Source organism: Equus asinus, chromosome 3 (genome assembly GCF_041296235.1).
Source record: "Equus asinus isolate D_3611 breed Donkey chromosome 3, EquAss-T2T_v2, whole genome shotgun sequence".
Classification (NCBI taxonomy): Eukaryota; Metazoa; Chordata; class Mammalia; order Perissodactyla; family Equidae; genus Equus; species Equus asinus.
The window spans coordinates 144,169,912-144,193,265 of NC_091792.1; the positions used below are offsets into that span (position 1 = coordinate 144,169,912).

Genomic DNA, 23,354 nt, shown 5'->3' on the forward strand with positions numbered 1-23,354 from the left:
AATCTATAAAAGGAATGAATTCCATTTGTTAGGGAAGAAAAAGGTTATTTCCTCAACAGACATGACACATCCCTCCTCCCATCATCTACTTTTTAGTGCCAAACTCATTAATGTTTTCACCTGAAAATTGATGGCTTCTTGTTCACCTTCACTCACCAGCGCCAATTAAAATTCTCCAAAGTTCAAATGCCTTTTCTTCCTCCCCCCATGATGCTTTCGCTTGTCTCTAAAGCAGGCAATGATTCCAATAACGCAATTGCACAAACAACGCGGGGACATGTGCTTGAACTTTAGAACGGCACAGAATCATCTCAGGCCATGATACCGTTTCATTAGCTAATCTCATTCACACACAGGAAACTTTGCTGTCACTGAGATGACCCCGTTCAAAGAGACAGGCCTCCCTCCCCCTCCTCTGCATACAGCGTTTCCAGATAAGCCTTAAGAATTACTTTCTATTCCAAAAAAAACTATTTTCATCTCTAGGACCAGGTTGATATTTTCATTGTATTGAAGAAAATGCTACCTAAACAGTACCTTGGGGTGAAAGAAGCCATGACTAGAGTAAGCCCTGTGCTCAAAAGTTGAGAGTAGAAAAACAGACTTCCCATATACGAAGTCTGCACAAAAGTATGGCAGGAAGGTAATTCTGAAAATGTGCTGCCACTTGATCCCTCCTTCTAATTCAGGATCTTACCCAGAGACAAAAGTTTCATACTCAACTCAAATTTAAGGAAAGTGAAAATTACTGCACTGACTAACTGAATTAAATTATGCATTTATGGTGAAGCTGGAAAATCATACTTAACTGTCTTAAAACTTGATAGATTAGGTGGTGCTTGCCATGATCGCGTTTTGAAAGGTGATCTCACCGCTGGTGACCGTTGCTGCCGAGGAGTTGTTCAGCTGGGGATTTTACTCTGATGCTTTGAACTGATTTGTTCATTCAATTTCCTCCTAGAGATTTTATGCTCTCTACAGTAACTTTGTTAAAGTTGAATCTGAGGTGACCCTTCTGACTCGGAACTCCAAGGAGTAACTCTCTCAGGGGAAGAAAAGAGAGGTTCATTTTCAATATGAATGAATAGAAGAGGAGACCCTCAGATTGAAGGTCAAGAAAATGTGACCTGGAACCTGAATCAATATCAATAGAAACAGTTCATTGAAGGGCAAGATCTAATTTCATGTCCTGATAAGAAAGGTGTTCAGATTTCAAACTAAGTAGCTGGATGAGAAGAACGAAGAAAGTTTAAAAAAAAAAAAAGCCTATTAATTATAATTTCTTAGACTTAATTTTATAGCCTAAGTAAGTATGAAGAGTTCTAATAAAATATGATCCTTGACGTTTCTGCCTAGGAAGGATATTTAGAGGGTCATATAATTCTTAAAATGGAAGGATCACAAAAGAATAGCTAGTTCAACCTTTTTGTTTTTCAAATGAAGAAACAGGCACAGGGAGGTGAGGCATATTTACGTAAAATGATTGAAAAACTTCAGCATATGCTTCAATTATTGACTCAACAAACCCAAATTTAGGCTTAAAATGGTATACTTGGCTCCCAAGCATAATGCCAATGCATGAAATAATAGTAAAAACAATCTATCACTTTTTCTAAAATTAAAAAAGCAAACTGGTGGTATAAATCTAATATTTCATTGAAATTACCAAGAGCAATTCAGTTTTCCTGCTAATCTCGACTCAATCTCCTATCATTCATTAAACATTTACTGAGCACTTACTGCATGCTACGTAGATAGCTCAAAACTCCAAAATTTTATTCTGGTCAGAATTTTGTCTTTAAAAAATGGTGAATAAAATCTTTGTCTACACTGTTCCTGCCCATGAATCCTTATACCTTTTAATAACTTCCATTTTTTTCCCAAAAATGGTTTTCTTCCTTCCTTTCAAGGGTTATAATGGGTGTTGCCTTCAAGAATCAAAGTGCCTCTCAAATTCCATCTATTCAGTTTTCTTATTCAACAAATACTTAATTGTGAGAGGGCTGCAGTTAAGCAGGGAGCCCATGAATCAGTTATGGGACAAATTTTTAACGTTTTTATTCATGATATTGCTGATTTTTTTCTACACAGTGTCAGGTTCACTATTAAAAAAATAAATACTGGGTGTAATTAACCAGTAATTCACCCAACTACAAGTATGGGAAAGCTGGCAGAAAATATTTATGAGACTGTAGAGTGACTGACCAGTGTAAGCAATGTCACTTATAAATAGGTAAGATAAGAAGACCAAAGAGAGGAAGGCAATGGAACTGGTGAGATTAACACTGCTCAAGGTCTAATTATCAATGATGCCAATCCAGAAACTCATTGTTTTTGTTTTTTTTTTAGTGAGGAAAATTGACCCTGAGCTAACATCTGCTGCCAATGTTCCTCGTTTTGCTTGAGGAGGATTGTCCCTAAGCTAACATCTGTGCCAATCGCCCTCTATTTTGTATGTGGGACATCACCACAGCATGGCTTGATGAGAGGTGCACAGGTCTGAACCTGGGATCCAAACCCACAAACACCATGCCTACAAAGCAGTGTGCGTAAACTTAACCACTCTGCCAACAAGCTGGCCCCCAGAAACTCATCTTTTCGGTGTACCCAGAGCTAATCACCAGTGATTAACTCACAAGATCCTTGATAACAAAAGATGATGTCACTGTATTGATTTACAATGGGGAAAATCCCTTTCCAAGCTTTGGAAATCTCATGTTAAGTTTCCTGTGTAGGAATGGCTAAAACCTAGCCACCCACTTCTTCTTATTCTTTCCATGAGCCCACAGCTGTCCAATAGAATCCTTAACACAGTTATCCAGGCAACCCCTGCCAATCACACTAAGATAAAGTTGACTAACCTTGCTCCAAAGCAGTGCTTTCTTACTCTAGGGATAACTGAGAAGCTGAGTAGTAATCAGGTTATTTTGGTGATCAGGAAATAAGAGCTAATGTAGGCAGAAGCTTGAGGGCCACTTCACCTTGGCCCTGAGGAAAACCTGAGAAGGTCACCTTCCCTCAATTCCAGTAGCCCTCTCACTTCAATATTCCAACACTGCTCTTTCCTGGACAGATTTAAAAAAACTATCTTCTCTTTGAACTTGTTTTCATTTCTTTTGGATATACACCCAAAAGTAGAATTTCTGGATCATATGGTACTTCTATTTTTAACTTTCTTAGGAAGCTCTATACTATTTTCCATAGTGGCTGAAATGTTACATTCCTACCATCAGTGTACAAGTGTTCCCTTATTTCCACATGCCCGTCAACACTTGTTATTTCTTGTTTTCTTGATGATAACCAAGAGATATATGGACTCCCATGTTCATTGCAGCATTACTCACAATAACCAAGATATAGACACAATCTAAGCATCCAGTAGCAGAAGAATGAATAAAGAAGTTGTGAGATATATATACATATACACATATATATACATACATGCACACAATGGAATATTATTCTTGAATATATATAATCTAGATTATGAGAAAAAAGGAAATTCTGCCACTTGCAACAACATGGATAGACCTTGAGGGCGTTATGCTAAGTGAAATAAGTCAGACAGATAAAGACAAATACTGCGTATATGGAATACAAAAAAAGACAAACTCATAAAAGCAGAATATAGAATGATGGTTACCAGAGGCTAGGGAGTGGAGAAGTTGGGGAGATGTTGTTTTAGAGCACAAACTGGGAACTAGTAGATAAACAAGTCCTGGAGAGCTAATGCACACCATAGTGATTATAGTCAACAAAGCTGTATCATAAACTTCAAAGTTGCTGAGACTAGATCTGAATTGTTCCCACCACAGAAAAGAAATTATAATTATGTCATGTAATAGAGGTGTTAGCTAACAGTACAACGGTAATCATATTGCAATATATGAATGTGTCAAATCAATATGTTGTCCACCTTAAACTTACACAATGTTATATTTCAATTATATTCCATTTAGAAAATCATTATCAAATCCTTCCTCTTTTTCCCCCTTTTTCGAGATTCCATTGAGTCAACTCTTCATGTTGGAAAAGTAGATTTTCTTCTGATAAATTATTCTTCAATTATTTTACCAGTCTCTTTTATAGCTATAAAAATAAAACTGTGCTTCTTTTGCTGCTCCATCACACAAAAACCACTGGAGGGACGGTCATAAAAAAAAAATGGAGGGTAAGGGGCCAGCACCGTAACCTAGTGATTAAGTTTGGTGCTCTCCACTTTGGTGGCCCAGGTTTGGTTCCCGGGCATGGACCTACACCACTTAGTGGCCATGGTGTGGCGGTGACCCATACACAAAATAGAGGAAAATTGGCACAGGTGTTAGCTCAGGGTGAATCTTCCTTAAGAAAAGAGAAGAATATTGGCACAGATGTTAGCTCTGAGTGAATCTTCCTCAGCAAAAAGAAAATGGAGGGTAGGTTTGGTATCATTCAAATTTTTTTTAAAGTTTTATAGTAGTCTTTTTTGTTTCTTGCATTTTATTTTTTCATTGAATATATTTGACATAACATCCTGTAAATTTAAGGTGTACAATGTGTTAATTTGATATATTTATATATTGTAATATGATTGATGTTGTAGTGATATTTAGTGACTCTATCATATTACATAACTATCCTTTCTTTTTAGCGGTTGGGATAATTTAATCTCTTAGCAAGTCTGATGATTGTAGTAAAGCATTGCTGTTGGCTTTATAATAGTCTTAAAATTCACTGGGCCTGGGGTGTTGGGGAACCTTAAGTAATTATCCCCTCAGAGCAATAGGAACTGAATTGAAAAGAAGCCCAAGGAAACGTCCATCAGTAGGGGCACAGCATAAGTATTAGAATGCTGTGGAAAGGGAAGATAAAGGATGGTTTCCAATCAGAAAGCACAATGGCACATTCTCTGGTGTGTGATTGAGCTGCTCCTCACATGGGCAACTCCATGAAACATGCTCCCATGAAGCAGATGCACCAGGTTCTACATTTCTATGTTTCTAAGAGGGTGTGTCTGCTAAATGGTGTATGTCCTTGATCATATCAATCCATGCGTCACCTGGGTAAGCCTCGTAAAGTAGCTCAACAACAGCAATGTGTGTGTGTGTGTGTGTAGTATTTTGAGCTTTACCAAGCACTACACCAGTTACTAGGTCATACTACATGTTCTCTAAAACCCCTAAACTGATCACACCATCATAGCAGTTTGACAACATGCAGGAAAATAAAAACCACAGAATCTGAGAATTGCAGATATTGAAAGGATCTTACAGATCATTACAGATAATGAGCACCAACCCCTTCCGTTTGCAGCAGAGAACACTGAGGTGCAGATTATGTGTTTTGGCCAGAGTGATGGATTAACTTAAAAGTGTAAAGTAAATATACCACATATGAAAATAATATCTAACATTTTAAGGTGTTCTGAGCATATGTAGACATAAATTATCTCACTTTATTTTCACAACCAACTTTGGGTTAGGCAGAACAGCAATTAACATCAGTCCCATTTAACAGGTGAGGAGGTTGACATTCAGAGCTTCCTGATGATGACTTACCCAAAGGCATAACACTAGAACACAGGACTCAGTCCCTGTCTTCACTCTCTAAACCCTGCAGACTTTCTACTCTCCACAACTCAAACACGGAATGGAAGGCAAAGGTAGATTCGGCACTTGATGGAAGTCAGGGAGAAGAAATAGAGGAAGGTCATCCAGTACATCTCTGTTTAAGGCTAACTCTAATTTCTGGCTGGCTGAGTCTATGTGTGGTCTGATTATGTGTTTGGCAGTACACATATACTGGAAATTGTTTTCTTCTTGACTTTTCAAATTCCACTAGTCTGTACGCTAGCTCACACTAACAATTATGACGCACAGCTTTCAAATCTCATTCTTCCTTCTTTATTCTGACCTTGACTCTTCTTTGTCAGCTGCCATCCAGTCCAGCCTGGAGCAACAGTACCAAGTGAACCCAACATCCCATCCCACATGTACTCAAAGCTGTGAGTTCTTCATAAGCTATGAGATGAACTGTCTCATAAGGGCTAAGTTGACAGAGGTTTCCTCTGAGAAGCAATAAAACAGTAGATACGGAGTGGGAATCTATATTCAGGTACTTGGGTCTCTATTCTGAGCTTGCAATGGATTTTTAATTGGTTAGTTTTTCTAAAAGGTCAGTGTATTAACCTTTGAGATCTTTCCTTAATTCTTGGGATGTTTTTAACGTACATTTAGAGAAACACAGGTGCTTAACACATTTTGTCCAGTAAATGAGGCTCTGTGATCTGCAACTGGCATAGGCAGGTGGCTGCCAGGTCTGCACTACTTTGGGAAATGGATGCATTTCTCCTTTACCAGCTCTCCACGGGAAGGGGAAGAAGAGAGGGGAGGGAGAATGCTGACAGACAACAGCAGGGTGATTCTGTGCTCAGCATCTTGTCTTAGTGGTATACCCAAGCTGCAAGATTTATAACCTTCCTGTTACAATGCATCAGCTTCAACACTTTCAGTGAAGTCTTCAATAACTTCGATGACATCTTGCTGAGGGGTTTTGTCATTAAAAGCCTAAAGCTGGTCATTAACAAACCTTCTCTGCAATCATCTACTGCTGTGCTAACTCAGGCATGGATCTGACTAGAAAGTTGGCTGGCTCAAAAACTTTCCAGAAGGCTGCATTTTTTTTTTCTATGTGGGATATATTTCTTTAGGGAAAGAAAATACAATTCCCAATCATTTAATCATTTATTTCTCATTATCCGTTGACTAACTCTTCTCTGATAGACACAACCAAAATCAACAAACGTGTGTAGAACACCTACTGTATAATAGAAATGGTGCTTGGGGCTAAAGATATAATTTTGAAAAAGATACAGCTCTAGCTCTCAGAGGGCTCACAGAATCCCCCAAAAATGAGCCATCATTTACAGAATCCTTTGTAATGTGCCCAAAAATCATACAAAAATACATAAATACAAAAAACTCTGTACTTAGGCTTTATAGGTATTATCTTGTTCATTTTTCACCACTCTTTAGAAGATAGGTATTCTTATTATTCCCATTTTAAAGATTAGATGACTGAAATGTTGTCTGTTTAAGAATTTTCTTTAAATTATTGAGCTTGTAAGTAGCAGAACCAGGTTTCAAACCCATGTCTTGTCTGACCTTTAGCAAGTTCATATACTCCAAACAAGAGGATTTGGCCAGGAAGAAGGCAAAGAACATGGCATTTTGGGTTGAGTAAAAAGCAAGAGCCAAGTGAAAGGCAGGCATATGTTAGGTAGGTACGAGGAACAGGCTCAGATCCCCTTTCAGGAGAATTTAGGTCATGGATGGAGTATTTCCCATTGGGAATAACCTTCCCTTCTTCACACACTTCCTACCTCCCCAGCAGCATTCCGATTATTGAGGTATCCATTTTTGTGTGTTTACATATGAACTTAAACTTGCCTGATGGCTCTGGAGCAGCAAGAACTGGTATAAATTTTATGAACATAATAAAGATTCATATGATGTGAGAAAGGCTTAACTCTTTGAAGATGACTGCTTCTGGAACTTACACAAAAATTCATGTAGCAGAGAAATTCCAGCTACCCAGTTGCTTGACAGTTGTTTCTGCTGCCGATGATTTGATTTTTCACCTACTCTGGCAAGCTCTCTGGTGGAAATAATGAATAGAGGGAGGTCATGGGTGCTTTTTCCTCCACAGTATTCAACCATAAATAGCCAGAGAGTCAATGTTACAACACTCATTCAGAAGTTCCCCCAAAAGAATGATGGAGAAACCTGCAGACATGGGGGAAGAGTGTGTGGTAACTTTGAGACTTGGTGGGGAGAAATGAAAAAAAAAAAACAGCTTGTGGTGATAAATGTATTCTTAAGTGTGCATTTGGTAATAGTAATAATTATTACCATTGGTTGAGGACCTACTATGTGCCCGGCAATTGCTAAGGGGGGTTTATGCAAAATAGCTTATTAAACAGAGTCTTTCCACCAATGCTGCCAGGGAAAGGGTCATCTCACTTTTATAGATGAACAAACTAAGAGTTTGGGAGGTTGAACAATTTGCCAGATGCCCCTCACTGAATAATTTTCAGAGCTGGAGTGCAAGCCTAGTTATATGTTATTTCAAGTTTTTGCTGTGTTCACTGTGTGTTGTTTTTCTCTTATCTATATCTACATTAATTAAAACACAACCTATTTAAATGCATTTAAATAATACAATGATTAAAAAGGCATTAGCTGATTTCCTTTTTTTTTCTTGAAATGACATTTTTCTCTCTTCTTTTTTCTTTCCCAAAAGGAAACAGAAACATTAGCTTTCTTTTTAGTGCTCTATTAAATGCTGTGGGATTTTGCCTGAAGAGATCAGTAAGACCTCCAGGCGGACGCCATTGATCCAACTATAGTGTCATTATGTGCCTGTCCATGGACGTGATGTTGGAGGAAAGGCTTTGTTCGTGGCAATCACAAAGCCATCATCCATCTGACTCCCTGGGTTCTGGCGGGCTCTCACCTGCAGTGCTTCCCATGAATGTCTTCCTTGGCCCGTTATTATTTTTAATTGTTCACAGGGTGCTTTATACTAGTAAAGCTCTCACCAATCCAGATCATCAGCGCTAACTTGGAAGAGTCTCAGGAAATCGATTAGTAAATTCTTCTCTGCTCCTCTCATGAGAGGCAGGATATGGAGAGCCTGAGCTTTGTCCAAGGTCATAGGACCTGTGGGCTCTTGCAGAGGCAGCATGAAGCACTTCCAAAGAATCTGTGCAAGCCCAGAGTACCAAAAGTGAGGGGAGGTTCTGTGTGGTGGGACAAGCAAGCACCCTGAGTCAGAAAGCCCTGGACTCACAGATCTTATCAAACACCAAAATAGTAGTAATAACAATAATACCGATATTCTGCCTTGTTTCAGGAAATATTACTTAGTAACTTTGTGATCTTGAGCGAATGACTGAGCCTCTTTGATACTCAGTTTTCTCATCTGTAAAATAGGAGCAATGACCTCATCTCACTGTTTTGAAAGTGAAATGAGATGATTATATCAATTAAGACTCTTTATGCACCAATTAGAATCAGATGAAGCAGAATGAGCACTTGAATTATAAGTAAAAGTAATGTCTCTCAGGAACAGGCCTGCAGCTGGGTCTGAGTAAAAACTGAACTTAGAGGCTCAAGTGCCATCCTGAGGCTCTTCCTGTTTCTTGTCCCCATGCCCTTGCTGCAGAGGCGTCTCCCCTTCTCACTGCTCCTAAGCTTACATGGCAGAACATAGCCACCAATGGCCCACAGAGTTACATCCCTCTGGCAATCCAGGCTAAGAGATAAACAATCTGTTTGGTCCAAGTTCTAAATCCCAAGGAAGAACTGAAATTGGCCCAGCTCATGTCATGTGCCTGTATCTAGAAAATCAATTATCTGTTGATAAGGAGCAGTATTTTATTCTACTTACATGGCTGTCCCTGTGGTAAGCCTGAGGATAGGGAGAGGGGACTATTTCATAGAAGAAAGGGGGTTAATTATTAGAAAAGAGAGTTTCACCACAGAGCAAAGAATTGGTGTCTACTACAACAATATATGAAAAATAACTAACACTGTATCCCATCCAGAATAGATATACTTATGTATGGGGTTTTTTGGTCAATATGTAGATTTCTGCACATTCTGAAAGGCTACTTTTTTTAAAAAAGCAAAACAAACACAGTATTAGGTGTTAATTACAATGAATATAGATCATCTAATGTTAAGAATCAGAAGAAAATATAGATGCTGTGAACAATTAATGTTTTAAGTGCATGATACTTTTTCCATCAATTTAAAGGCACAATATAAATTCAACAAGTTGAAAAACAGATTTTTGTTCCTAATCCTATTTTCCCCTCTTATCCATCAGAAACTCAAACCTTCTCACATTTTCCACTCTTACTTTCAGTTATTTTTCTGTCTTTAAAGTTGTCTTAGTTTGTGGGTCCACTACCGAGTTTTTAGTGTTAAAGATCTAAGGGACTCCGTAAAGTACTTGCAACTATTTCAAAAAGCAATGAAATATCCTTATATGTTAGCAGTAAACAGAGCACCAAGCTGGGAATGAAGAAAGCCAGTTTCTATTCTTCTCTTTTCTCAAAAATATACAGAACAATTTTGGACAAGTCATTTATGGTCCCTTTATAATCTATAAATCTGCCTGATGGTAACTAGCTTACATCTCTCTCAGGTGAAGCTGGGAACATCAGTGTATTAACTATGAATAAGGTCCTTTACAGGGAGAAGTGGGGAGGAATCTCAGAAAATGAGAGATTTCCATTTCTTACCGGAACGTGTATTCCCACCGAGAGGAAGAATCTGTTTTGTGTGTAATACGAAACTACTACTTCACTTGGATCAAATTACAGGAATCCAATTGCCCTCTGCCGATAAACTCCAGGCCTGAGTAAGGGATTAAGTCAATATATTTTAGGTTTTGGAAAGAGACCACTGTGTCGCTTTCCAGAATTCCTTCTGGCTGATTTCAGTGTAATATCAATTAATTTTGGAAAGAATAATTCCAGGGCCTTTCAAGCAGAATGATTAGGGAGAAGTATGTCTATCATGGTAACAGAGGACATGGAAAGTCTCGTTATGCATTGCGTTTTGGTGCTATGATATTATTCCTGTATAGGGAGGAGAAATTAAATTTACAAATCAGAAGTGTTCCAAGTGTTGGCAAAAAGGGGGAAATTGATGTAGAAACGTGTGTTATCAGTTAAAGATTATTTCTTCACGTTTGTTTTCAAATATGAATAGAATTCCATGGAGGAAAAGCAGTTACCAGAATAATAATATTGTCTTGAAACAAACTTCACAGATTCTATATGACGAAAAAACTCCTCCTAACTGGGCTGCCTGGTTACAGCTTAAATGAAACATACATTGAGCGAAAAGTGATACCACTTTAAGGTTTATTGCTCACATGCTCAATTTGGGGCCTTTAAAAATTCTGTCAATTCGTTTCTTGGTAGTTAGGATATTAAAATATGCAAATAAGCATGCTGTAGTTGGTCAATGCTAATCTTTTTGTAATAACTAATGTTCTCTCCCAACAGCCACCACTCCTTCTATTCATGTCACCTTCACCCAGGAGTCACAACATGCTGAAGACGGTCACTTTTTACTTGATGAAATTTCAGAAGGTTGAAGCTAGGCCAACATCCTCACCTTCCTCTTTCCTAAATACTTTTTCTCCTTTCTCTTAATTACATGGCTTTACACTAATTTACATGAATTTCAGCTTTCAAAATCATTGGTCTTTGCTGAATGCAAATAGACACATGGGAAAATTATATTAACTTTGCACAATTGATCTTTCATCATTTCAGATGGTACCTTTGAACAGTTCCTGAAATGTCTGTCTGAAATACTCCCAGCGCTGAGTGTCATCAAGAGATACAGGGTCAAGCTGGGGAAATCCATTCTCAGTGATGTAAATTACAGGGTTATTATAAGTATCCTGGAACAAGAGAGCAGAAGTTTTATTCCAAACAGACATAAAAAAAAAAAAAAAAAAAAAAAAAGAGGGGTCATAAAATCAGGTGCATTACCCTCTATCTTCTCTAAGCTACAACTCCAAAACTAGTTTTCATCAGAATTGCACTGACCCTATTAACTTAATTTTCCACGCATTGACCTTTTATGACTAACAATGGAAAAGCAAAACTGTGCAAATGTCCATGAAGACAATCAAATGACTCTTATTATAATGAGAAGACAGAAATATCTTTCTTCCATCAGCATCTGCTGATTGTCACTGCTCCTTAACCCCTTGGTCCCTCCAGCAGCCACACTCTCTATCCCTCCACAGAAGGGGTTCTGAAAACTGATACCTTGAAATTTTAATTTCAGCTATCTGGCTATCATCCAGAATAACAGAGACCCAAAAAGGATCCAGCTATTTCAACCCTTAATGCATCTTTTAATAATCACAGTTGTGGTACCAGTCTGAAAACCATGTCCCAGCTACTCTTATGGCCATAACTGACTTTAACAGTGCATCCTAACTTTGACCACGGTTTTGAAGCCCTTTATCAGCTGGTTACCCCTCACCAATTTAAATCCTAATCTTCTCTCCCCCGGCCAACAAATGTATATGCTATTGCCTAAAATCATTCTTTTTTCACGTTCTTATACACACATTCATATATGTCTGCCTGTCTTCCCATCTCCACCTATTTGGACATACATGGACACAAACAAATTGTGCATTTACCTTAATGTATTTCAGTAGTTTACGTATTCCCCATGGCACCACATAGACCCAATCCAGACTTATCCAAGATGGGTCTGTAAGAATTTCAGTCTCCGCATCCTGCAAAATACCCAATTCTCCTTTCTTGTTCTCCTGGTATTTGACTAAGCGAGTCGTATAATATTGCACAGCAAAGAAATCAGCAGTGCCTTTGATCATTCTCTTCTCTTCTTCTGTAAATTCTGGAAGTCTTGATGATGGATAGCCTTGCTTTTTACTCATGGAGGCAACCTGGGACTTGACAACTTCAGGATAATCACCATCAATAAATATAGGTTTAGCAATGAAATCCAAGCAGAAAGAGATGGCTCTTTTAGCAGCTTCCTGGTCAGATACTGAGTTGGGATCTGCTGGTTCTGCCCAGCCAGCAAAAATTGATAGGGACACCATACCCTTCTGATCTTTTCGGAATAAGGAATCATAGCTGTGCCAGGATCTGGCATGAGCTTTAATCATGTTATGAGCTGCCTGGTAACCTCCAGTTCCTGAGTGAGGTACACCAGGAGGAAATATGCCAAGCTCATATCCCAGCATGGCATAAATATTAGGCTCGTTTATGGTGATCCACTGCTTCACTCTATCCCCAAACGTACTGAAGCAAAACCGGGCATATTTGTCAAAGGATTCAATGGTTGCCTCTGACAACCAACCTCCTTGGTCTTCTAAGGCCTGAGGCAAATCAAAGTGGTAGAGGGTCACTATGGGAGTAACCCCATTAGTTAACAAATCATCAATGATCTTGTTGTAGTAGTCAATTCCTAAGAGAAAAGAAAAAGAAAGTATGAGAAGAAAAGTTACTTTAGTATGACGACAATAAATTAGGATCAGGAAAGCATCAGGAATAATTTCCCAAGAAATTTTTATTTAAAATAAGGTCTATTACTTCCTACATATAGTCAGTTAAAGGCTAGGAGGAAACATGAAAAATTCCAAGGAAGACTGGCTGATCAGAAAGTGGACATGTGATAGGTTGATACGATTGTGGAAGCTGTGTGTTGTCAAAGGGATACATTTGGGCAAGTCACCAGCACACAACATTGTGTTATTGTCACACTTATTGAAATTATTTTGTTTGTATGCTTGATTTGTCTCTTACCCCCACTAGAATACAAGCCTCATGATAGCAGGGACCTTGTCTATCTATTTCATCTCTGGATCCATAAGTTCTAGAACAGTACTAGAAATTTAGTAGATGCTCCATAAATACTTGTTGAATGAATGAATGGATTTCAATGGTATTAAATATAAAGCAAAGGAATTGAACCAGATGACTGCCTAGTGCATCTCCAGACCTATCAGTCTCACAAGTCTAGGAAAGGAGATCCAGTGAGTGTGAGCAAGAGCTCATCATCTGTCCCAGAATGTGGGTTACAAGAAAAGTTAGCTAGAGGCTTGGGACACTAAGGAATACTTGTCTAGAGAGTTTACTCTAAAATTCTGACACAGTCCCTGGGAATACACGGCCACTCCTGGCTCTCAGCTCATTCTCCCAGCACTGCATGTGAGAGAGATTTCAGGATTGTGGCAGAGTTCTGAAGAATGTTATTAAGTTCGTTGCTCTGCCTCAGAAACCAATGCCAAGAAGATGTTGAGTCCAATCTCATAATGAATCTTTACTTTGAAGAGATTCTCCGAGGCAAGGCTGATATGAGTACTTCATGTGATTTTATGTGCAAGAGTGTGAAGGAAAGCTAAGCCTCAAAGAGAGAAGCTGTCCTCTCTTTTGAGGGATTGTTTCCTGGATAATTATCATAAATTTATAGGTAGAATTGTGTTGCATTCAAAGTTTTCCTAGAAGTAGGGTCTCTTTCCTTTTTTTTTTTTTAACTTAGTATCCTCCAATTTAAAAAAATAATATTCAAACTTTTGCATGTGTTCATTCATCCAATCATTCATTTATTCATTCCTTAAATAAACATTTATAGAAGAGCTGCTATGTGCTGGACTTACAAACACAAGTGAGATAAACATCCTCCTTGACCTTAGGGAGCTTAAATATTGGTAGGGACTACAGAGAAAGTAATAAACAATTACAGTACAGTTACTACTAGTAAAGATAATGTACAGCTGCTCTTTAAACATATGATATAAGGAGTACCCACCCAAAATTCAGGGCATTTGGAAATCTTTTCTGAAAGCAATGTAACATAATGGCTTCAAAGGTGAACTCTGGCGCCATGCTGCCTAAAATCTATCCCAACTCCTTCACCACTATCTCCATGACCTTGGGCAAGTTACTTTCTCTCTCTCAATTATCTTTCCTCATCTGCAAAATGTGGACAATAATACAAACCTACTTCAATGATTATTGTGAGAATTTAATGAGTCGATAAACTGAATATGCTTAGAACGGTTCTTGGCATAAGGTAAGGGCTCAGTACAGGTTAGCTATCATTCTAATAATTATTATTGTTATTGTTGTCATTAGTGACATCTAAGGTGGTGCTCAAAAGATGAAGGTAGCTTATCCACATAAGGCAAGGAGGAAAGAGTAATCCAGGAAGAGAAAAAGGAGAAACAAACATGCAAAAGGCCAAAGGAGGTATAGAGATAAACAAAGGCCACCCCATTGTAAACAGTTCATTTATTCAGAGCTTGCAACAGCAAGGGAGTCAGCCATCATCACTTGTGTTTAGCAGATACTCAAAGGCTGTCAGGGAAGAGGGAAAGCTTTATAGTGAACAAAGATGGGAGGGAGAAGACTTCAAATGTGTTCTGATTGGAGTAGCTGGAGGCGGACTAAGTAGAAGCAGGAGTTCTGTGCAATTGGTTTGGGGAGGATATTTGGCTTCCTCTGGTTGGTGCTGAGTTGGAAGTAAGGGGCAGGGAAGCAAAAACTAAAGAAGTTAGCAGTTGTTGACCAAGTTCTGAGTATTCTGGGGCAATGGCTTCAGAGGTTATGGATTAGCTTCCTGAATTTCTTATATGGGTCAGAGTTTTATTGTCATGTATAGTCAGGCCATTGTTTGTATATTCATTCTTTTAGAAGAGAATGGCTCTTTCTGGGAAATGAAAGTTCCATAAGAAGAGTGGATAGTTAAGCAGAAGAGGAATAAGAAAAGTGAGGGGTAAGCAGGGTAAGAAGAAGCCAAATTATGTAAGGTCATGTGTTGTCTGTAAGAGTGCATATTTTTAACAACAGCTCACTTATTTTGCAAACTGGAACACTGTGAATCGTGCCTAACAACTCCATACTTGGAAGGCTCATTTGTATGCCATTACTCACTGGTAGATAGAATAAGCTCCCTGCCCTCCCCCCCACCAAAGACCATACCCTAATCCATGGAACGTGTGAATATGTTACTTTACATAACAAAAGGGACTTTGCAGATGTGATTAAGGTTAAGGATCCTGAGATGGAAAGGCTTCTCTAGATTGTTCAGCTGGGCCAAATCTAACCACACGTGAGAGTTTAGAAGGAAAGGGGGATGGCAGAAGAGTGGGTGGGAAAGATGCAACAATAGAAGAGGCTCAAGAGATGGCAGCATGACAAGGACTCAATCCATCATTACTGGCTTTGAAGATGCAAGAAGGGAACCATGAGCCCAGGAATGCAGGTGGCCTCTAGAAGCTGAAAATTTGTCCTCAACTGACAACCACCAAGGAAATGAAGACTTCAGTCCTACAACCACAAGAAACTGAATTCTGCCAACAATCTGAATGAGCCAAGAAACACTCTCCCATAATCGTTCAGAAAGAAATGCAGTCCTGGAGGTACCTCAGTGAGCCTATGTCTGACTTCTGATCTACATAACTCTAAGGTAATAAATTTGTGTTATATAAGCATCTAAGCTTGTGATAATTTGTTGCAGCAGCAATAGAAAGCTAATACGATCACCAAAATTTATAAAGCTTTCCTTTTCTCTCTCAATGAAAAAGCATTTCACCATCCCATCTCTGGGCCTCTGTAAGCCCACAGTTCCTCATTTGTAAAATGGAGCATCTAAAGATGGTATGATGGAACCACCCTAGTACTGGTATGTGTTAAAGTTTTCATAGCCAACTCCTTCCATTGGCTTTGAATATAAAAATAATATCAGCTTTCATTTATTGCATTCATACTACATGTACTTGATGTCATGCATTTTGTATTATCCTAGAGCTAAACCCAAGAGGTGGCATTTTTATTCTCAATAAACATAGGAGAAAACTGATACTCAGAGAGAATGAGTACCAGACTTAATGTGACAATGTTTCAAATGGCACAAACAACGTTTAAACCCAGCCTGTCTCACTACAAAGACTGAACTGTTCTCACTATGACATTCCACTTTCCACGTTTGCTAATGTTTCGGAACCAGCAACATGATGACTCTGTTGTACCAGCCTTAACAATTACCTACTTTGGAGCCAATTTATGATATCAGATTCTTTTTTTTTTTTTCCACTTTTGGAGGAATCAATGATTTATCTCTTGTAAGCATCATTAGATATGGCACAATCATTAATGATGGCAATCAATGTAATTCAAACAACATGATACTCCTCAGTTGAATTGAAGATAAAAAAAATTAAGTAAAATTGTTCCTCACTCATCAGTATGGCAGAGCAACAAAGAATTGCATAAGTAATATTTAATATCTCATAACTGAGCATTTTACTTCTGGTTTGTACAGTTTATTTGGGGCTGTAATGAAACTTTCCCATGATGCAGTGAGGTGAGGTTTTTAAGAGCAGAGCTCCAGAGTCAGGCAGTTCAGTCAAAAGGTCATGGACAAATCACTTGGCCTTTCTATACCCGAGTTGACTCATCTGTAAAAGAGGAATATTAATAGTGCCACCTCGTGAGAACAAATCGTCAAAGGGTTCTTAAGCTTTATCAAATTGGTACAATTCAGAACAATTAGTTCTAAGCATTAATGTGTATTTTTAAATGATCACCTGTTACCTATCTAGGGATCTTGAAACTTTGAAAGACTACCTGGACTCTGCTCTGCATCTTGATATTTAGGACAGGATTGATTACTTTAAGTATTAAGACTCCCATAGCCTTCTTTTATAGTTACTACCATGTCCTCTGTTTCAGTTAAGCCCATTTCTTTGTATTTTATCTTTGAAAATATGAAGCATATTTGAGTTAAAGTTCTTTTTGGATAAAAGGGTTTTGGAAAAGAAACCCACTCAGATTAACTCAAATACTATAAAAGTGGCATAAGGTGCAGGGGGCTGGTTGGTGTGGGATGCAGTGGGCATTATTTGAAATGAGAGAGACGTCAGATACCCGCAGACAGAAAATAATTACAACTGGAACTGGAGGGAAATGAAGCTGGGAGCTGAGAAAATCTTTGTCTCTCAGGAAAGACTGGTCTCTCCCATCCCAACTTCTCTCAACACATCCACCCGCTCCTCTCCTTCTCGCAGAACCAGTTTCCTTTTGCACCCAATTTGCTATGGTCTCAAAACGGCCACCCATCTTGCCAAAGCTGATGTACTGCCCTACTACCAACCACCAACCAACTCAGCCACTCAGCTCCTCAACTCCAAACATCCCTGAGAGAGGAAGAGAATGGGGTAAGATGATCTTTTTGAGGTTACACAAACTATATGTCACAGAGTATTTCCCTCATCCAGTCAGCTGTGGCCAGGAGTGGAGCAGGACCATGTAGAACAAAGAAACGGAGAAATTCCCTTAGAAGAGGAGGTAGCTGAGACTTGCAAAGATGATGTCTCAATACAGAAAATAAACTGGAATTCTCCTAGTCAAACTACAAATGTCTTAACGTAGAATTAATTTTGATCGAGTGCCTACCATGTGTCAAATATATGATAACTCTCTAGGTTCACTCTTCTCTGGACTCACACCACCACTTCTCTCATTGCCCTAGGATCTCTCGGCACACTGCCTGTATTTGTTTCCTGTTGCTGCTGTAACAGATTTCTGCAAACTAGTGGCCTAAACCAATACAAATCTATTATCTTAGAGTTCTGGGCAGCAGACGTCCAAAATGGTTCTCACTGAGCTGAAATCAATATGTCAGCAGGGCTGTGGCCCTTCTGGAGTCTCTCAAGAAGAATCCATTTCCTTGCCTTTCCCAGCTTCTAGAGACTGCCTGCATTCCTTGGCTCATGGCTCTTTCCTCCATCTTCAAAACCAGCAGTGTAACGTCTTCTCTCCTTTCTGACCTCTGCTTGAATTCTTGTATCTTCTCCCTCTGACTCTGATCCTCTTGCCTCCCTCTTATAAGGACCCACGTGATTATATTAGGACCATCCAGATAAATCAAGCTAATCTCCCCATCTCAAGATCCTTAACTTAACCACATCTGTAAAATCACTTTTACCATGAAAGATAATATATTCAATTTCTAAAAATTAGGATATGGACATCTTTAGGGGACTATTATTCAGCCTACCACATTTAACTATCATTACTGCTAAGTGTCCTCATATTTTAAATCTTAAAGTGAACAAGAAATTTTGCATAAACATTCTTTTTTTTTAATTTCCAATACTTGGGTCTCCTACTAATCATCTGAAATTTGCATCTGTGGCAGATATGAAAATGCACTTGAACAGCTGAGAAATACAGAAATATGTGATTTCAGCTGCCAGATCAATCTCTTCTTGTTAAACCTCGAAAACTTGACATTTGAAAGAGAAAGGCTGTGTAAGAATTCCATTTTGTAAAATATTCCTCCAGTTTGGGAACACAGGATTTACAAGTTTCCAAATGTCCTCTAATCAAGCTTTAAAATAGGGAGTTCCTTGGAAAAGATAGTGACAAGGATTTTCTTATTCTTTACATGCTCTTTGAGAAAATGTTTAAACAGAAAAAACAAATGATGGCCTTTCTAAGTTAAAACAGTTCCAATGGCTTCAACAGATCACTGCACAAGAGCGAGCAAGTGCTTATTGAAATTCTGCCTCCTGGAAGCACCTCCAGTGCCCTCTTGTTCATGGAAAGTCTGTAATATTAATCAGCTATGGCTTTACAAAAGCTGAGGCCAAACGCAGAAAGCTCAGTGTTGGGGGCATGTGATCCCCAAGTGAGATATGCAAGAGTGATTTCTCCACGTTGTTTAGAAGGCCCTCATGACTCCACTCCCATGGCCACCCACCTCCAGCTTTTCTGCTACCCTGCTCTTGGGTTACTGATCTACAGTGTGCCCCATGAACTTCTGTATCTTAAGTTGGTTTTAAATAGCTTGATGTGTTGACATATTGGTACAGGTCCATAATTCTTTATCCGAAAATCTTGGCAGCAAATGTGTTTAGAATTTGGGGATTTTAGAAAGGAAACCCAGAGTAAATACCATCTATTAAGCTTAACATCCCCCATAGGTCTGGGTCAGTGTCCCTTAATATTTCTCTAGTAAAACAGATAAATATTCTCACCAAGTGGAATAAACTGAGATGATAAAAACTTTCACATCAATTCAGGCCAGCTTTTGCTACCAAATTAATTTTAGAACTAAACTTGCTAAAAAAGATTCAGTATTCAAAGCCTTTTGGATTTTAGAATTTCATATAAGGGCTTACGGACCTATATTATGAGTTGGTGGGTTGTTTGTTTGTTTGTTTAATTTTTCTGTTGTTTACCATCCAAATGGAAGCTCAGTGAAAATTCCAAACTTCTGGGATCACAGACTAGAAAAGTGGAAATGTTTTTATTGATGTAATGCCTCCACTTCATTTTACCAACAGGGAAGTCATAGCTCAGAGAGCACATGTCGTTTGCTGAGGTTGTAAATGGCTCTAGACTAGATACTAGGTTTTTGAAGCCAGACAGACCCAGGTCGAACTCAGCCCCAACTAAGTTTATCATCCTGGCAAATTTACGCCCAGGTTACACCCCAGATTACCATTATTTTCCCTGTTTTGAGCACCCCCTCACTCATAGGGCTGTTAGGAGCCTTAGATCAGCAAAAGCGGGAACCACACACACCACGTGCTCGATAAAACACACCATGACTTCCCTTAGAGTGATTTTAATGATTGTCATTGACCTAATTCAGTTAAATTCAGTAAATATGTACTGAATTCCTCCCTGCCAGGCGCTGGACTAGGTTTCAGGGGTGAACAAGGCAGAATTATCTGCCCATTGCACTGTAGGCAATTCAAGGGATTCTCTTATATCTATGTTATGAGTATCCAGCACAGTCCTGGACACGCAATACACATTTGTTGAACTGAATTAAACTCAAGGGGCTCACAGTATAGCATGGGATACAATAAGGTGAGAAATACCTTAAAAGCTTCACAAAGTCCTGTGGGAACAGAAAAAAAACTATCTTCTGTCTTGGAATAGAAGAGGACTCTAAAGAAGAGAAAACATTTGTGCTAGGCCTTAAGGGGAGAATGGACATTCAGCAGGTACAGTTGGGAGTTAAGGAAAGGCCATTCCAGGCAGGAGGGAGAATATAAGAAAATTCCTCCAAAGCTGGCAAATTGCACAGTATGTTTAATAAGCAGCAGGCTGTGTGCTTAGGGAATTGCGTGGAGGAACTGCATGGATCATACGCATGGGGGAATTCCAGCTTGTAATGCTTCAGAGGTGAGTTATGCCTAAGTAAAATAAAACCTGGAATGATATATGAAGGAGCGTAGACTGTACATTGAGGCTTGAAGTGACTGAAAAAAATTTTATCTTGCTTTGTTTTTAACAGGAGATGATGCAAGCCAATATGACTTGGGCAAAGCTTTAGAGAAATTGCTGTGGTGGCATTTTGTACAAGATTAAAGGACAGAGAAAGGAAGTGACAGTAGGTAGACCTGTCAAGGGTATATCAAAAAGTCCTTGATGAGAATAGTAAACACCTAAACTAGGGCAGGGGCAGAGAAGATGGCTAGGAAGGGAGAAGTTAAAGAGACATAAGCAGAATAGATTGTATTTAGCAGCCAATTAGATGTAGAAAGCAAAGAAAAGAGAAGATTCAAAGATTACTCTTAGTTTTTAGACCTTTGGAGTATGATGGTGCCAGAGAGAAGAGAAAGTACAGATGATGGATTAGGAAGGTAGAAAATTATGAGTTCATTTTTAAACTGAACAACAAATTAACTCATGTTCGAAGTCAAAAAATAAAACCAGCCAGTGATGTCAAGAAAGTAGACATTCAACCACCAGCAGTTAGTCACAGGGACGAATGTCTTTAGAATCAAGCAATGCACCTTCTAATCTTGTGTTGTCCCTATCTGGGGAGGCTACTCAAGGCCATATGCTATACATGGGTCCATGGGTTATGGTTCCATTTCACAATGTAAAGATTACCCCATCTTACATAAAATGAGCTTTGGAAGCGCACAATTGTCCCAAAGAATTGTTATCACAGGTTGTTCTTACTATGTAGGAAATGAGACAACTTATTCAGAAAAAACCATTAGTATCAATGAGGACTCTTCAGGCTGGCAGTATGGTGAGGCAGGCAGGAGTCTTCATTCAGGCTCCTGCAAGTGCCCATCTTGCACTTGTGAGCCCTGAGAGTAAACACTTCCTTAAACTATGCACTGAGGCACCTCACTTGCCTCCTCTGGTCCCAACCCTAGGAGTGGCGTGAAATCTTTTCCAGGACAAAGTAGCAATAAAGGTTCTTTATTAAGAAGGCATTATGTTTTAATGCAGGGGTCACAAAACATTTTCCCATAAAGGACCAGACAGTAAATATTTGAGGCTTTGCAGTTCCTACGGTCTCTGTCTCAGCTACTTAATTCTGCCTTTGTAGTGGGAAAGCGACCATAGATGATATGTAATAAATTGGGTGTGTCTGTGTTGCAACAAAACTTTATTAACAAAAATAGGTGGGAGGCCAAATTTGGCCCTCAGGTCATTGTTGGCCAACCTTGTTGTGTGGAAGGAGCTAGCCAGACCTTAGCTTTAAATTCCAGATCCACCATTTACAAAATGTCTGGATTTGGACATACAGCTCTGTAAAACGTGATAATTACACCTTTTAGAAAACGTATGTAAAATGCTTCATTAGTAACAGACTTTCAAATAGAGCTGTAGTCTTTTTAATTCCAAGGCATGACACAAATGATAGCTAACACTTATTGAATGCTTTTATGATATACTAGCTATTGTGTAAAGCGTTTTACAAAGATTATTTCATTTAATCTTCCAATAATTCTCTGAAGTAGGGACGATTAGAGTATCCCCTTCTAGTTATGGGGAAACTGAGGCACCAAGAGATGCTTCCACAGATAGTGAGCGATGTCGCTGGCACTCAACCCCAAGTAAGTGGACTCCAGGTGCCTTGGTGCTAACCTCTGTGCTAGTTAATTAGCTCCACTAAGTCATGTCCAATTGAAAAGCTCAGAATCTTCTCAAGTTCTGCAGGGCTTTCATACTCACCACAGTGTAACACAACTGAAAATAATTAAATACACAACTGTTGGAAATTCACCTTCAGGTTAACACTCAAACAACATCTTACTTACAGAAATAAAACACTTATTCCAACTCCCTCATTGCCCAACTATTTCCCCCCTCCCAACAAAGATCTCTGGTTAAAGGAAACTGGAATATTATTGAGAAAGCTAGTGCAAACCCATTTCAAAAAATTTATCCTGTGATCACTCTAAAAACTTGCCATTGCAAAGCTACACTGCAGAATAGCATACTGGATTAATTATGCCAGACTGCAGCAATAACCTTGAATTAAAGCTGCAACCTTCTATTTTTAAGAAACACTTGCCTTTCTGGTTGATGAAACCTGTCGTCCCATCAGGTAACAGACGTGACCAGGAAAGAGAGAAGCGGTAATGAGTCAATCCAAGCTGTTTGATACATTTCAAATCTTCCTCCCACAGAGTGTAGCTGCCACAAGCTACATCGCCAGTCTGGTTCTTGAAAACTCTCTCTCCTCCCTGATGGGTGAATGTGTCCCAGACACTAGGGCCTTTTCCATCTGCATCCCAGCCTCCTGAGAAAAAGAAGAAAATGAAATGGTTACACTCTTGACATCAAGAGGCAGATGTGGAATGTAAATATTTGTCGGCAAAAGGACATACCTCGTTAACTCAATGTACCATATTTATAACTTTAAAATATGCCTTTAAAATAACATGCATGAGTGGGTTATGTGTTTAGCTGTCCTTGATCCCTGAAGCTTACTGGTGGCAAATGAAAAATTATTGCATAGTGCCGTCACATAGCAGGC

General features: G+C 39.0%; 1 protein-coding gene across 1 annotated transcript in view; it reads right to left on the bottom strand.

Annotated features, from left to right (window-relative positions):
- LOC106829631 (cytosolic beta-glucosidase) overlaps positions 1-23,354 on the bottom strand; it is a 104,641-nt gene that overhangs the window by 46,226 nt on the left and 35,061 nt on the right. Inside the window, exons 2-4 of the mRNA XM_014838847.3 lie at positions 22,890-23,117; positions 12,220-13,016; positions 11,340-11,463 (exon numbers count right to left, since the gene is read on the bottom strand). Coding sequence (XP_014694333.1) covers positions 11,340-11,463; positions 12,220-13,016; positions 22,890-23,117 — 1,149 coding nt within the window. The remainder of the gene's footprint in view (positions 1-11,339; positions 11,464-12,219; positions 13,017-22,889; positions 23,118-23,354) is intronic.